Consider the following 16,712-nt stretch of genomic DNA (forward strand, 5'->3'; position numbering starts at 1 on the left):
CCAAGTCTTCTCTGTGACAGAGAGACGCTTGCTGCTAAACAATTCGGAGAAAAGTCAGGTGATTTATAAACATTGCAAATCTGATTAGTCAGCTCATGACAAGACTGTGACGACATGCTGGGGCATTTGTATAGACTGTGACTGCACATACCACTTCCAACGCCTTTTAAAATGTATCTTTAAATGCTCTAAACGCAGCGTGAAAAAATTGATCTGAACTCCTGCGTCTCGCCTTCTTCTCAACTCTTTCAGCCTGAAGTGACTTGAATCAATAATAAAACTAGAGTCCAAGTCCTAACTGCCTCACAGTTTGTGGAATCTCAATAATGCATTTGAGTGACTGTAATCTGCGTTAATCACTTCATTTAAGGCTGCAAATCTATCCGACAACTGAGTCATCCAATGATGTCCTGTAATAAAAGGTGCCATAACAGAGATGGGCTAGATAGATCAGGGACACAAGTGAACTACATGATCTGTTCATTGTAGCATTGATGGTTAAACTCTGCATTATCCATTGCTGTCTTTTGTTACTGAGGGGAAATGATGTAGCTGGAAAAACTCAGTTCATAAAACTGCTTTACGATACAGGTGTTACAGGTTTATGAAGCCTCCTTGTATCTCAGTTTAAAGCATGGCGAAATAGTGATCAGAAAGTCATCCTGTAAAGGCTGTTTATCACCATCTGTCTTCCTTTTGGACAGTTGAGGATTCAGTGTCCCAATAGAACTATGGACTCTTGGGGATAGAATGTGCCACAGTCATAGGTAGACTTTCTTTCAGTTGTTTTTATCGCACAGTTACACATCACACTAGCTAGGCTGTTGATCTTTAAATACTCATTTACAATAGAATTTATGATTGGAAGTAGGACGATGAGCATGTGCTAGAGTTATGTAATTCTGTTAATTTTGTAGTAGCACAATACTTGTTGGGTTGAGTGTGTGTGTTTTGGAAATATGAGGAAAAGGATATTAGAGCCACATAAAACTGCACTGCAGTACAGCAAAACCAAGTAAGATGTCTTTACCACTGTACTACTAATGAAATAAATGTTGCCTCAACAAGATGACCTTAAAACGCGTCCCTTTTTTTGCTCATCAGCAACCGCTCCTCCTTCTCTGACATAAATTATTAAGAGCTTTTACATTTTTATGGAAGGTGTAGCTAACATCCAATCAATTATACATCGTGCTTGTGTCTTTTTGTGCCTCACACAGCGGAAAGCTTAAAAGCACTTTTGGCTCTTACAAATCTGCTTGTCTGTTTCCTCTGGATGTGGTGCATATTGAACTGGGATCAACTCTCCTCATTCAACCTCGCAAAGTCAGTCGAGTGTGAGAGCCGTATCCCTCACTTTAGTCTTGTTGTGCCTTCCTCCAAGCTACTCTTGATATCATCTGTTCCTAAATCAGACTACACACACTACAGACGGTGTTAAGGAGTTGCCCTTGTATAGGACTGTTTCAGGTTTTCACGGAACCTTGGCGCAGAGACATTCCGTTAATACTAGTATAGTCATGTACGCCTGAGTAAACCTTTGTCCTCCTCATTACACTCACTAATTTGTTGTTACATGCCTTGTGTCTGAAATATTCCCTTTTCCTTTCAGCTCTTCAGAGAAGTAAGAATAATGAAGATCCTGAACCATCCAAATATAGGTGAGATTTTGACTAGTTGTGTTGAACAGACACACAATCACATGTCGGACAATTCTGTGAAAATGTATGGACACATAATTCTTGCCTCTCCTCGCTTTGTGAATTAAATGTTTAGATTTATAGAATGACATGACATAATGCATGGTCCTGCAATGGCCACTATGTTGGCTTTTGGAAAGGATGCTTCCTCATTAGCTCCTTTTTTAGAGATATTCTTGCCGCATACAGTGCATTAGATGAAGACTGGCAGACCCTGGACCTGGTGGAGTGGTTCCTTTTTTCATTCTCCAAAACTGACCCTTCAGACTCTAGGTGGTTGGTCTTAAAAGGGGTCTGAGCCTATGTTTTTTCAAGACAAAGCATGTGTTTATACGGTGTCAATAGAGGCGTCGCCATCTGATGACACATCTCCCTTGTGTCCTTGTGAAGCTGGTCAGCTGAGATGAGCCTCAGCTCAGCATTCTGCTCCAATTATTTTAAACCTGTTTACCCTCTTTCACCACTCCATGAGCTCAACTGTGTTTGCACAGGGGTATAGTCAACTCCCACATCCCATGCACTCTTTATCTCCTGGTCTTCCATCCCACCTCGTTTATATATAGCAGCCCGCTGCCATCACGTGCTCTTCTATATCAAAGCTACATTTGGAACAGCTCTTGGCTGTGCAGTAAATATTAAACAAGTCGATGCTTTACTTCCGTCGTCACGACACAAACGCGCTCACAAACACGTGATTCGGCCTCCCCCTTGCACTGCATCCGAGAGTGCATGAGATTTGATTGAAATCCCAGAGTAAATCACCACGTGAAGATGTAATTGGATTTCTAATTGTCTGTTTCTCTCTTTAGTCAAGCTCTTTGAAGTGATCGAGACGGAGAGGACACTCTACCTGGTGATGGAGTACGCCAGCGGGGGTGAGACACAATGAGCAGTGTGAAGCATTTGTTTGTCCTTTCATTGGAAACATTGCATAGATGAAGGCTGGCTTCATTCACAAAGCTCTGGGAGGAGTGCAGAAAAACATGTTGAAGTCTGCCTCCCCCAGTTATAATTAATTCAGAGCCAGAGAAGCGTCACGCTCTGCCGCTCTCAATTGGGATTAAACCAGACACAATTTTATTTTTCCTTCCCAAATATGAGCCAAATGAGAAATTAAATTCATGGAATGTATTAATCTCATTGTATATTATCTCAGCATTTTTGGTCTGTTAAACCGTGTCACTGGAGGTTTATAATAAACACAAGGTTGGCTGTTGTGATGAAGGAAATGAAGAAAGGAGGACCATGAAAGGGATATTTACATATCAATAGAGGGATCAGTAGCATTGCGCATATCTCTGTCTATAAATTGGCAGAGGAAGAATTAAATCTGAAACAAACTTAGTGACTTAAACCCTTTTGTGAATTTTCCAAGAACTATTTTTGGTATATGCTTTATTTTAGAGCAGGAAATGGGTGTCTCTAATTCTCCTGTCGTGATTGTCCACCTCATTCAGCTTCTTCCTCTTTCATCTTATTCTCTTTCTGATCTGCTGGAACATTTCTGCCTCTGGTATTATTGCATCTAAAATGCTTTTCCACTTTTATCTACTTGTTTTCTCAATTTTTTTTTCTTCTCGATCCCGGAAATACCTGGATTTCTATTTTGTTCTAAAACATCAAAAGGAATTAACCCTCCGTGTGATAGAATCACTTTCTGGGGAAAAAGGCTTTGTGCTATAGGATATTAAGAAGCTTAGAGGTAAACCAGATATTATGTAATACATAATGCCATGGCCTTGTTTATCAGAACAGCATGGTGATAGAAAAGACAACATGGACTTAATTGTGTGAAAACAGAAAAGATTTTTGCTGTGTTATAAACCAAAAAGATGTTCAGGGGATTAACACTTTTTTTTTTTTTTTTGGCAACCACGCTCATTAAATGCAGCGCCACACATCCACTCAAGCTGGAAAGCACATTGTCATCGATTTCTTAGAAAAGGTCATGTTTGTCCTGTTGGCCAAGTAGTGAGGTATAATTGTGAGACTTCACATCGGCTGAATCCCATTACTATTGGGACTGGAAGGCTGCTCACCACAAAACATTTGTCCTTAATGTAGTTAATTGCATATCTCTTGGTGTGAATATTGATAACCACCATTTCCTGCCTTGCTCCTGTCAGATAGATGAAGGATGTTTCATTAGTAACTTACTAGACTCAAAATTGAAAATGGTTTTATTGAATTAGCTTTTCATGTTGAATATTGGACTGTAATTATGAGTCAAACTTGAGCGATTAAGGTTCCGGATGTTTGTTTAAACAGGTGAACACATGCAGGGTATTTGCAGTGATTTGTGGACATGAAATCAAATTTGAGATACACCAGGATTTGTCATGTTTCTACTGTAAACACAGCCAGTCATATGAGGAATAGTCTCAGTAAACACACCAGCAATAATCAGGTTTCGCTCTGTGTTGCCAGTGGCGTCTCTTTTACAGGACATATTTGCAATTCTCCCACCTCTGCCACTGATTCATTGTAATTCTGCATTTTTGTGACTGGTATTCTTTGAATTTGAACTAAGAAATTACTTTCATTCATTGATTTATTACTGCGTCAGATACGAATAGGTGATTCTAGAGTGACATGAAACACATTAAGTAGATGAGAAGCCTGTGTATATCCAAGAGTTTATATGTTGAATCTAAGCTGCACTGGTTTAAATCGTGGGTTTCATTAGCAGACCGGCTACATAGAAGTAGGTTTAAATGGGTGTTCGTGTCATCAGACACTGTTATGTTTAGTACCATGATGGAGGAGAAAGGAAGAAAGTATATTATGTTCATGGTTTAACTTCCATTATGCTGGGTTCTCTTTGTAGTCCCACATGTTCCTGGAAACTGTACATGATGATTGAAGTTACACGTCTTTATGATTAGCTGACAGTGACAGAGTAACTTAAAAATGAATATCAGCACCGGTAAGTGGTTTGTATTTGTGGAACTGTGGTGCTCACAAACACACAGCATGATCGCCTCGGCCAGTCAGCGGCGACAGTGGCTGGGTTTCAAGTATTCTAGATAAGAGAAGGTCTTTCTGTAGCCAGTTGCTGGTCAATATTCTCACATGCACTCATACGAATGAGCAAAATTTATTTAGCACATGGGTGAGTGTTTGTCACGTTTCGCCGCCAAGTGTGTTAAAAGTGTGTTGGGATAGTTGGGGCCTCCAGGAGAGTCTCTGTAGATGCCACATATGTCTCCCTCAGTGTGGACAAATAACACCCTCCAACCATGCAGATGGGTGCAGGCTCATGCCAGATGCTAAAAATGTTCTCTATGTAAAAGTTTGATGACTTTTTGCTCACCCGACTTGTCTGATCCCTCTGCGTCTCTTCACAGGAGAGGTCTTCGACTACCTGGTTGCACATGGAAGAATGAAGGAAAAAGAGGCCAGAGCTAAATTTAGACAGGTACCCGTTTTCTCCCCCCAGTGTTCCGGTTTCACACCTCTGCTCTGTCATACTCGCTGCTCCTTTCCTGTCACTTGTCCCATAATAACACTCAGACATGCAGCTGATGGGGACGTGACCTTTTTCAAAATGTCTTGCAAATTTGAAGCGCTTTTTGTGGTTGTTGTGCGACTAATGTAAAACGGAGGAAGTGTGTTATGAAAATCCCTGATTGAATTTGAGAGTTGAAGACAACAAATTGCTTTTAAATTAAAAAAAGTACCTAGGTTTTTCTACACAAATGTAAACAAACCTTGAAACGTCTTTATCAAAAAAAAATCTGTTTTGTGGTCTTGTTAACATGAAGCACTGGTGGAAAAACTGGTTGTGAATCCTGAAATATCACATGTTAACGGTAAACATTGCTTGTGTGACTTCTCAACCATTCTCTGGAAACACACACATGGCTTTGGTGATCAAAACTTTAAATTGAAGTTGATTAGATTGTAGAGTTTTTTTGTGTTGCTGTCAGATTTTATTTTGGAAATGTAAAAGCCACAAGGGTTTGCGTAAAAGTTACTTGATTTGGAGAATCTGATCTCAATCTCCCTGAAACAAAACCTACCTATTTCATTCTGATGAAACAGAAGAACTTGCTTCCTGTTTTTTAGACAATAACATTCTTGTCTTTCACTGCTCTCTATGTACATGTGACTGACATACCTCTCCTATTTGCACGGGTGTATCACTTGTGTGTAATTCTATTTACATTGTTTTCCACTTGGAAATGTATTACCATGCTAGATGTTGACGCCTCTGCTCCATGTTGTAGCTTTGCCCTCTGATGTCATTCCAGACTAGAAATAATATTTATTTTTTTGCTGTTACTTGGTTGCAGCTGTGCACAAATTGCCAAAAGCCAAATGTAAAAATAGAACAATGCATGCTCTTTCACTGAAGCTAATGAAGTAATGTTTATTCTTCAGGTGCATTTAAGGTTTGGTGTTACAAATTATATAACGTGCAATGCAAGTGAGGTTTTTCATGCTTTGGACTTGATCAAGCTAATTTTGTGTCTTATTTAGTTTCCTGTTCTGTTTCATCTTTTTTGCTTCATGGTTTGCCACACTTTCGTAAAGCAATTTGGTAACAGATTCGTAACTGAAACTTTTGTTTTGTTTCAGATTGTATCAGCAGTGCAGTACTGCCATCAGAAGCACATTGTTCACAGAGACCTCAAGGTGAGTTGAAGAAATCTTGAAAATGTGCCATTGTTTATTGTTTTTTTTATTTTTTATTAATAATGATATAGAGGAAATGACAAATGTGGTTTTGTTGACCTCACTACAGGTAGTGACAATTGTTTTTTTTCCTCCTTTTTCTGAGTTAGTCTTTGTTCAAATTCAGGCTACTTGAATGTAGCAGCAGGTCTTATCTTTAACTGTGTGCATGGTCATGGTTTCCATTTTGTGCAGACACCACTATTTCATTGAAAAACACATCTTTCTGTTGCTATGAAAATTGAAATCAAGTATTGTTGCTAGCCACTCGCGAAGCCTGATATCTCGGTATTCAATATCACATGCAATGACAAACCTGAGTGCCGCCTTTGTAGCCCTCGCTGTCGATCACATTTATCAGCGTTGAAATGCACTTAATCCAACAAATAAGTAGTCCTTCCTTCCTTCTTCTGCCGCTTATCCGGGGTCGGGTCGCGGAGGCAGCATTCGGAGCAGGGAAGCCCAAACTTCCCGGTCCGCACAAACCTCCTCCAGCTCCTCCCGGGGGATCCCGAGGCGTTCCCAGGCCAGACCGGAGACATAATCTCTCCAGCGAGTCCTAGGTCTTCCCCGGGGTCTCCTCCCGGTAGGACATGCCCGGAACACCTCCCCAGTGAGGCGTCCAGGGGGCATCCGAATCAGATGCCCGAGCCACCTCAGCTGGTTCCTCTCGATGTGGAGGAGCAGCGGCTCCACCCCGAGCTCCTCCCGGATGACCGAACTCCTCTCCCTATCTCTAAGGGTGCGCCCAGCCACCCTGCGGAGGAAGCTCATCTCAGCCGCTTGTATCCGCGATCTCATCCTTTCGGTCACTACCCAAAGCTCGTGACCATAGGTGAGGGTGGGAATGTAGATCGATCGGTAAATCGAGAGCTTTGTCTTGTGACTCAGCTCTCTCTTCACCACGACGGTCCGATACAGCGACCGCATCACTGCTGCCGCTGCACCAACCCATCTATCAATCTCACGCTCCCTTTTTCCCTCACTCGAGAACAAGACCCCGAGATACTTAAACTCCGCCACTTGAGGCAAGAACTCTCCACCAACCTGGAGAGAGCAAACCACCGTGTTCCAGTATACCCAAAATAAAAAGAATTACAAATTCCAAGCAGTAAATAAAGTTGATCAAATTGTGTCCACTTGACTGCACTGGGATACAAAGGTCTCCCTTGAAAAGTCAACTTCTTGTTCCTTGTAGTTGTCAGTCATGTCCAGATGAGTTCCATGAGTAAATCAAGTTTGAGGCTCATTTGTCTGACTCATGCGGGAGTGAAAGGTCACGGCACAGTCGACCACTCCCGTGTTTAACTCCCGTGTTCAAGTCAGGCTCGTAACTGAGTGTTATTTTAAAGTTGAAACTGGACCTCGGCCACTAGTATGGCCCCAAATAAAGGTGCAGGATCTAGTAAACTGAACACAGATAGTTAAACAAACCATTGCATGGAAATCTTTGTCCTCCATTTTGCAACAGAGATGCTCCTGCTCTGAACCCATTGACGTCTGTGGTTTTACAGCTATCTAGCTGCGTGTTTTGTTTTTACGTGCTGCTTCCTCAAAGATCAATGAGGGGAGGGTGTGAGGCAGCATTTGTTTGTGGAACGGGCGGGCATGTTCTCAGATGGTCCATATGTCACAGTTGTGATATCACGCTGTTACAACTGAGAATCAAGGAGCCAAACACATTTTAATGTTGAACGATGGAACCAGAGATCTTCCTTCAGGCTACATGAACTCATGAGGATTTTAGCTGCATGTGTCTAACATTAACTTTGAGACATTAAAACAGTCTCAGGATGCTGGTTAATTCCTGCACTCAACCTGAATAACCCTTTGGCCTGCAGCATCATGTGAGCAACAAGCCGATTTCTGGGTCACTGCCTCTCAGCAGGCTCCATCCACTGATGAGTTGTGAAATAAATGTACACAAAAAATTGAAGTTGTATGCAGTCCTAAAACCTTCTTACGAGCCTTTTTGCCTGGAAAATGGAATTTAGGTAACTGGAACGCTCAAAGTTTGGTGAAAATAATATTTTATACATGAATTGTAAAAAAAACGATTTGTTCTTTTATCACATTTTTATGTTCATGAATAGATTTCTAAACACAGACCACTCAACCTTCTTGTGTCCTCAGGCGGAGAACCTGCTCCTTGATGCGGACATGAACATAAAAATAGCTGATTTCGGCTTCAGTAACGAGTTTACGCTGGGTAACAAGTTGGACACGTTTTGCGGGTCACCTCCCTACGCAGCGCCGGAACTCTTCCAAGGGAAGAAATATGATGGCCCTGAGGTAGACGTCTGGAGCCTGGGGGTCATCCTGTACACGCTGGTCAGTGGGTCGCTGCCCTTTGATGGACAGAACCTCAAGGTATTCATTTTTTTTTTACTTCTGTGCTGAATATGCATATGTTTTAGATTAAAATGATAGGTCATAGATAGTTCTTTATGGGGAAGGACACTTCCTTTTGGTCCAAACTTTGTCACCACTCTTGCGTCTTGCTAACTTAGATCTTTCCTCTCGCTCTTCAGGAGCTGCGAGAGCGAGTGCTGAGAGGAAAATACCGCATCCCATTCTACATGTCCACAGACTGCGAGAACCTCCTGAAACGCTTCCTGGTGCTCAACCCTTCCAAGCGGGGTACTCTCGAGGTGAGGGAGGAAGCAGAAAATGTAAATATACTTCTCAGTTTTATACACCCCGCCCGAGCCCATCCTCATCATCGAAGACACGTCATCTACCCCCACGTGTCCAGCACCCGACCTTTTCCTCTCACCTGGTCCCAGCATTCTCTCGTGGTCATGCTTCCGTGACGCCCACCTCCTTTCCTCTTCAGCCCACCTTGTCTAATTTTTAACTTATGAGTAATTCACTGTCATCCATGTGTTGCATCCTGTTTGACTGTGGACACACAGGTTTTCCCACTCATCCTGAAATGACAAAAAAGTCATAAGTGCTTTTATTTTCTGACGCCTGTGAGTTGAAAAAAATGTGTGAAAAAAAGTGTTATTAGTCATCACCGCTCTGACGGCTGCTCACGTAGTATGATGATTTAGCAACAGGGGGAAGTTCTCAGCCTTTTCCCTGTTTAAGTATGAAGTTGAGATTAGATTTATTATTGTTATCAGACCTTACAGATGGAGAACATGCTTCATGAAATTGAATGAGTTCAGTTCTCACAGTGGTGTTTCATGATTGATGTGTCACCTTCATAAGTCATCTGTAAATCTTCTTTTTGAGAATCTAAATAATACGGAGTCACATGTTTGGCTGCAGGCTGCCACATGATTGCCCTAGATTATGGCACAAGATCCGGTTGCATCCGTGCATCTGATAATTACTTTGGCGCCTGATTAAACACCAGCCGATTGATTGATCAGCAGTGAATTACGACAGAAGGTTAAAAAAAAAAATTAGATTGGGGTCCCACAGCTGCCCTATAATGACACCGTAAGAATATGTATAAAATATATATATATATATATATTTTGTTTGACATGTAAAAGCGTATGACGCACACTGTTATTACTTCATTAAGTAGTGAGTGTTCATGTTGAATAGTTTTGATGGATAGGCGCGTTTACGTTACCTTCCCGTGTAAATATCTCCCCAGTCAAGTTCTTACTTGCTTTTGCCCGCAGCAAATCATGAAGGACAGATGGATCAACGCAGGATTTGAAGAAGATGAGCTCAAGCCTTATGTTGAACCGGAGATGGACATTACTGATCAGAAGAGAATAGGTAGGACACAAACATTTTAAACATTAGGAACCCTTGACTTATACTAGCTGTTTTTTTGAAGTGCCGAGTACATGGTGGGATGATGAGGGTAGAATTTGTATAGCGATAAAATGTTTATTGGTGCTAGGCAGTAGTTATTTTTTGAGCCAATTGGGATTATTAAAGGCTGTCGAAACTATCGAATATAATCTGAAAAAGAGGTAGAATCTGGAATGAATTGTTGGCTAAAATGTCATGAGTTGGGCACTATAACATGCTTCAAAAACAAAAGTAATGAAGATTTCTTACGTAATAGCAGACGTAATTTAGCGCCAAGGTTTAGGAATGAGCATTATGCCAACAGGTGGCTAAGCTACATTTAATGGAAAACTTGAATGTAGTTTGATAAGATGACCCAATGGATTGAAGCTAAATACTAATCAGTGCCTTTGAATTGTTCATGTGGTTATCTAATTCCTTTGTTATCTAAGCTAATGTTAAGTTTCTTCTACTCAATTAAAAATTAAAGATTGTGACTGCCAAGTGTTACATCATCGCGTGGACACATTTGTACCTAAAACAGAGGTCTTGATAAACCATAGAACCATAGAAGTGATGAAGTGATTAGGATGGTCAGGTGGCTAAAAATGTTAGTCTGTTAGATTCCTCGCCAAAACTGAGGAATGTTCGGGGATGCAAACACTAACAGTGTTGGGCTAGATGTAGTTAGACACAGCCAAAGCCTTTCTCTTGAAGTGATCTTGTGCCATTAGAATGGAAAAAGCCTGTGAAAGCAGAACAAGATCTTGGGTGTTTGTTGTGATATAAGGGAGGCCCAGGGCTACACATTGGTGGGTTGCTGCTCCACGAAACGAAGGGAGATCTTGTTATTTCAGTTCGGAAGCGCAGCACCAGAAAAGATAAAAACGTGATGAATTACTCAACGAGCCGTTGCAGGCAATGAGAACAGGAGAGAGGAGGTCCTCCCCGTGGTGTCCTGGATGAAAGCTGAAAATGGGGGGGTTCTTACATAACAACAGCTGGGATTGGCTGTCTGTTTGAATCACTGAGTCAGTGCTTGGTGGGGAAAGTAAAAGAGCCAGGGAGGAACTAGAGAGGCTGTGGTATCCCTGACAACTGAATAATGCATGTAAAACTTCAAAGGAAAAAAAAATGAGAAAATATACAGTTGCATCTAAAATGAACAGAATGGATTACCTTTTTGTTATGATAGACATAATTTGAACTTGAATTAAGTCAGCATTCAAATTTGGTAATGAATCAGTGTGAGGTATTCGGGTTAGGTGGCATAATTTCAATTGTACCAAGGTGTTTACTTGAGACTAGGGGGAGAAAGGTGAGACGGTGAGGAGAGATGGAACCCTCGAAGTCTGCCTGGTTACAGACGCAGGTTACTTCACTGCAGCTGACACGTCAGCCACTTTTACAAGCGTCACACAGGGTGTGGGGGAGGGGCTCATCGATTTGTGGGTATATTCCTCCGTGTTTGTGTCACAGATTTCACACAAGTCGTGGAAGAGTATTAAAATAAAAATGGGAACCACATCTTTAGTTTTAATTTGATGGGCCGCATCCACTCAGGTGTGACAACAAATCAGTTTCACGTAGTATGGATGTAAAATACAGCCAGGTTTCTGTTTTTGAATCTCCTGACCAAGAAAGAAATTAGGACATTGGCTGTCTCAGTATTGCTGGTGTCCAAGAAGATATGAATTCGCAGAGAAAGAACTCCATTTCACACAGAGCAGGAAACCCTCCGCTGCTTCACCTGTCACGTAGCCACAAACGTGATCTGATCAGTGGGGGAGGGTTTTTTTCAGCGTAGCGGAGTGAAATTCTGTTCTCTCTCTCTCTCTCACACACACACACACACACACACACACACACACACACACACACACACTCACTCACAGTGGAACTCTTCGTTCGGCATCTATTGGATGATGCCGACTGATCACTGCAGGGCCTGTGAGCAGCATCCCTATTACCAGACCCACCGCCTTGCTCTTTCTAAAACCTAGATAATGGTCTGTCTTAACTGTTCTGGCTTGGACCTGAAAATATAATTGTGCTCATTTATTCCTGAGAAAATGTTTTGGTTTTGTGTTTTAATGAGCCTGGTAGATCCCAGGTTGTGGCATTTTCACGTGTTGCTTTCAAGTTGTTTTTGCCTTTGAATCATTGAGGTCATCTAGCTATATTTTGTTACTTTTGTTTCCCTGCATTGCAGTTTCATGGTTCATCCATCATTTGACATTGTCAAATTCTGCCAGCGTTATCTCTGATGTCTTTGGGCTTTTCTTCATCCAGACGTGATGGTGGGAATGGGCTACAACCTGGATGAGATCCAGGAGTCTCTGGCCAAGATGAAGTACGATGAGATCACAGCCACCTACCTGCTTCTGGGCCGAAAGGCTTCCGAGGTATGAATTATCATGGCAGAGTTACTGTGGCTGTTCTCATTATTCACTCATGTACTTTTTGTGTCCCAGTTGGAGCCTGGTGACTCGGCCTCAAGCAGCAATGCATCGCTGGCCAAACCGAGACCGAACAGTGAGCTGAACGGTCAGTCGCCCTCCCATCCTAAAGTTCAGCGGAGTGTGTCCTCCAACAACAAACCAAGACGTTATAGTGAACAAGGTGAGATGGGACCTACCTTTGTTTGCTTTGTGTCTCGACATCTTTTCTGTGAGATGCACTCAGTCTAGTATCAGTGACAACAAGTGAAGATTACATCACCAATGTCCGGGTGAACCTCAGATAAAATTACAGTGCTGACATGCTGGAACTTCCCTAACCTTTGGTTTGTTGACTAAGTGTTGTCCTCTCTGTCATAACCTCAGCAAAATACTAACAAGACATGTTTGGAGTTCAGAGTTTCAGTTCCATTGTACACCGGTAATGCAGTTCAAATATGAAAGTAAAGCTCAATATAGTGTGGTTACTGGTAGTCTATTGGTGGGCATTTATTATTAAGATGGGTCAGTCACTGGTCTTAAAGAAGCCAGAGCTTTGGGCTCTTGTAACCAAAGAGACTCAAAGTGGTGGAAATGATAGTTCAGTAGCGATTTTGTTAAAGAGAATCTGCTTCTTAGTTCACAACATTGACTGTCATGTCACACTGTCAAGAACCAGATGTCTCAATCTGGAAGCCACCGACTAGAGGTGTGTCAATATTGCCAGTACATCTAATTATTTTGGCTTCTAATGTATTTCAGTAGGTCAGAATGCTCCATCGGGTCATCCAAAGAGAAGTCAAACCACCACAGCAGACAACAATGTAAAGGAGGAAGGTGGTGTCCAACTCCGCAAGCCCAGCACCCCAGGCAGCCGCGGCGGCGCTCCCTCTAGCCCTCTTCTGGGCAACGCCAACAACCCCAACAAGGCAGACATCCCTGACCGCAGAAAAGGCGCCACAACTGGCCAAAGTGTACGTTATCAGGATCCTCAGTTTTAATCCTAAAGTGGATTGTTTCATGACTAAAATGAAAACGCTTGATGGTCAAATGATTAAGTAATATGATCAAATGTAATGTTGTCATGGACTGATAAAGCCTACACTGCAGATAGCTAATTGACGTTATAAATTATATTAGTTTCGAGTTGCTAAATAAGTGTACTAACTTGTTAAACCTCTCTAATCCTCTGCAGAATAACACTGCATCAGCTGGAATGACCCGGAGGAACACATATGTTTGCAGTGATCGGAACAATACAGACCGTCTCTCCGTCATTCCCAACGGGAAGGAGAACAGGTGGGAGGACGACGTCGGCCCCGGTCGAATGCACGGCCCTAGTATTGAAGTGAAATTAAGTGGGGATAAGTGGGCGCATTGTGGAGCATGCTTACACAGTCTGCTGTCTTTTCTCTCGCAGTTTCACCAACAGTAATATGGTTCTTGAGTCCATATTCGCTCCTCAATTATTTAAAGTGAATTATCTCTGTTTTTGCTTCCGTTCTGTATTTCAAGTCCGTTTCTCATCTTTTTTCGTTTCTGCCTGTGTGTGTTTGTTCTGGTGGTGGGGGGGGCGGTTTTCTTTGTGGCATGACCAGCATGACCGAGATGGCTTGTGCCACTAGCCCCTCCTCCTCTGCCTTTGTCAGCCCGAGGTTCGGTGCCTCGTCCAGTTCGGTGAGGCTGAGGTATCAAACGGCCAGCCCTTTGTTCGCTGGCCAGGCGGGGTGGGCCACGCTGCCCCACTCCTACTACGCTCTGGACTACTGCACGCCCAAGTAAGACGGCAGGGCCTCTAAACCCCCCGTCTGTCTCCTCTCATGTCTCAGCCCTCGTTTGGCCCCTTTGCTAACCTGCACATCCAGCCGCTTCACTCTGTGTAACACCCGACTAAACCATGGGCCTCATCTCCTGCTGCACCCTAATCAAACATCCACTGAGCTCCATCAGCTTATGAACCCAGTAATGAAACATTGCTGAAGCTCGTGCATTCATCAGTGGAGCTACCAGCATAGCACTTGGACTGATGTAGAATAACCAAATAATCGTATATTGAAGGATAGTGAATATACATTTTATTTTTTATAAATGTAGCTAAAACTCGGTTCAAGCTCAAGTCACCAACGGCATCCAAGGTGTTTGATTATACCAAACAACCTCCAAGCAGCAGACCCTGTCAACATTAACAATCTCTGCTCCTGATCCGTCCTCCATCCTCCTCTGTCGACCTTGACCCTCGAACCTTCTCCGTCTGGACCCCGCCCCGACCTGTACGTCGTCCGCACAGCGGCCACTTCCTGCGGCTCACTCAATGTTCCTCATCTTCAGACCATCAGTTTCCTTCACCGCTCAGAAGCAAACTGCAAAGCTCACAGGTGTCAGTGCAAAATTAGGAGCTCCTCATCCACTGTCGGAAATGAACTCAGCCTTGCTTCAGTTCAAGTCTGAAAGCTTGAAACTTGCTGTCATTTCTTGATAGAATTCTACACCCTGCGGACACTGAACCTGCAAGATGTGACCTCATTGCAGCTCCATGTAGGAATAACAAGGCTTGTTAGAAGTAATGAAAGGATTTTTCTATTGCGGCTGTGAACCTGAGTCCCTGTGCATCCCAAACAAAATCTGATTTGGGTGGTGGTATTAGTGTGCCAAACATGAACCAGGTCACAACAGCAGTAGAAAATAATTTCGGTGTCTAATAAGCTGCTGACGTCGCTGTTCCCCTCTTCCACCACAGCAGTATCGCCGTGTCGCCCAGTGGCCAGAGGAACCCGGTGGCGTCCACCCACAGCATCTCCAACACCACCACCCCCGACAGACTACGCTTCCCACGCGGCACCGCCAGCCGCAGCACCTTCCACGGCGGTCAGCTGAGGGACCGGCGCACCGCCACGTACAACGGCCCGCCGGCCTCGCCCACCCTCTCCCACGACGCCACGCCCCTGTCACAAACCCGCAGTCGAGGAACCAGCAACCTTTTCTCCAAACTGACCTCCAAACTGACCCGCAGGTGAGCAAGTTAACAAAAGCCAGTCTTCTCTCTCAACCAGGAAGTCAACTCGAGCCTGTGTGTGCCTCGCCGGCTTCTGGCGTTCTGCTCCATTTAGAAGCCAGTCAGTTCTGTAGATGTTTGATGAATAACTTGCTGGGGGTCAGTTCACTGTCCTGTGTGTTATTTCAGATGTTTATATGTCCCTGCCTCGTTGCCTGCTCAGCCAAAAATGTCAAACAGCTTTTGTAGCATATTGGCCTACACTATAGATTTTTTTTGGTTGAAATTTGACTATTTTTTTTTAATGATAAACAATTGAAAGAGCAGCAGCCAGGCCAGTGACCTCACTTCTGCAATGACTGACCCAAAATGAGGTATTGAAATCATTCACCAACGATATGAAGGGAACCAAATCTTCCTCAACTGTTTGATGATTCCAATCACCCCATTTTTGTTCAATCATTCGGACTCTCACCCTCCCTACCTCCCTCGTCCCCCACCTCTTTTTCACTGTGTTCACTGTTTCTTTGTCTGATTCTGTTGTAGAAACATGTCATTCAGGTTTGCCAAAAGGTAGGACTCCTGTACTGCCTATCGCTGTGTGCCCAAAATAACCCCCCAAAAAAAACAATCTCGCTCGTCCACTGCAGACGCGTGGGGCTGCTGGCACCAAACTAACACTCACAGGAATTTTCTACTGTACATTTACACACACACTTTTGGGTCATAAATGTTTACCAAACATGATTGACTTGACCTGATCCCCATTTTATGTAGTTTTCTCTCCACCTATTTGCCTGGTTGGTGCTCACCTTGGAAAGTGTTTTGAATTAGATGATATTCCAGTGTATGTATTGAAATAGTCAAAGTTCAAGCAAGGTTACTACTTTAATCTATTCACAAAGTATTGAGCTCTAGATTTGGTTTTTACTGGATTGGAAGGTGACGTGTGTGTAAATGTACTGGCGGCTGTTCTGAGTGGACTAATGCTGATGGTGTGCGGCCTCCTTCTGCAATCAGTCAATTAACCAACAAGCATCTTGCCACTAATCAATCGCTCGCCATGCATGGGGTCGCTTCTGACAGCCCACATTGATTTTGGTTTGTTCTTCCTCCGCAGTGATTTGCTGTGAACAACTCAATTCT

At 43.1% G+C, this 16,712-nt stretch overlaps 1 protein-coding gene and 1 long non-coding RNA gene across 21 annotated transcripts in view; one reads left to right on the forward strand and one right to left on the reverse strand.

The window, feature by feature from the left end:
- Window positions 1–16,712, forward strand: part of mark3a (MAP/microtubule affinity-regulating kinase 3a) — a 29,206-nt gene that overhangs the window by 7,337 nt on the left and 5,157 nt on the right. For 6 of the 20 annotated variants that reach the window (XM_053845954.1, XM_053845958.1, XM_053845961.1 and 3 more), the window contains exons 4-16: window positions 1,613–1,661; window positions 2,510–2,575; window positions 5,048–5,118; window positions 6,282–6,338; window positions 8,511–8,747; window positions 8,909–9,049; window positions 10,019–10,118; window positions 12,429–12,541; window positions 12,611–12,758; window positions 13,337–13,548; window positions 13,770–13,873; window positions 14,173–14,352; window positions 15,312–15,584. In XM_053845954.1, coding sequence (XP_053701929.1) covers window positions 1,613–1,661; window positions 2,510–2,575; window positions 5,048–5,118; window positions 6,282–6,338; window positions 8,511–8,747; window positions 8,909–9,049; window positions 10,019–10,118; window positions 12,429–12,541; window positions 12,611–12,758; window positions 13,337–13,548; window positions 13,770–13,873; window positions 14,173–14,352; window positions 15,312–15,584 — 1,751 coding nt within the window. Of the gene's footprint in view, window positions 1–1,612; window positions 1,662–2,509; window positions 2,576–5,047; window positions 5,119–6,281; window positions 6,339–8,510; window positions 8,748–8,908; window positions 9,050–10,018; window positions 10,119–12,428; window positions 12,542–12,610; window positions 12,759–13,336; window positions 13,549–13,769; window positions 13,874–14,172; window positions 14,353–15,311; window positions 15,585–16,112; window positions 16,140–16,712 lie in introns of all 20 variants that reach the window. The other 14 variants (XM_053845950.1, XM_053845956.1, XM_053845952.1 and 11 more) reach the window with 7 other exon arrangements.
- LOC128747794 (uncharacterized) lies at window positions 8,444–10,099 on the reverse strand. The gene is made up of 3 exons (XR_008412707.1): window positions 9,967–10,099; window positions 9,398–9,461; window positions 8,444–9,307 (listed from the first exon to the last, which is right to left on the reverse strand). It is a non-coding gene; the product is annotated as an uncharacterized LOC128747794 (long non-coding RNA).

Source organism: Synchiropus splendidus, chromosome 16 (genome assembly GCF_027744825.2).
Source record: "Synchiropus splendidus isolate RoL2022-P1 chromosome 16, RoL_Sspl_1.0, whole genome shotgun sequence".
Classification (NCBI taxonomy): domain Eukaryota; kingdom Metazoa; phylum Chordata; class Actinopteri; order Syngnathiformes; family Callionymidae; genus Synchiropus; species Synchiropus splendidus.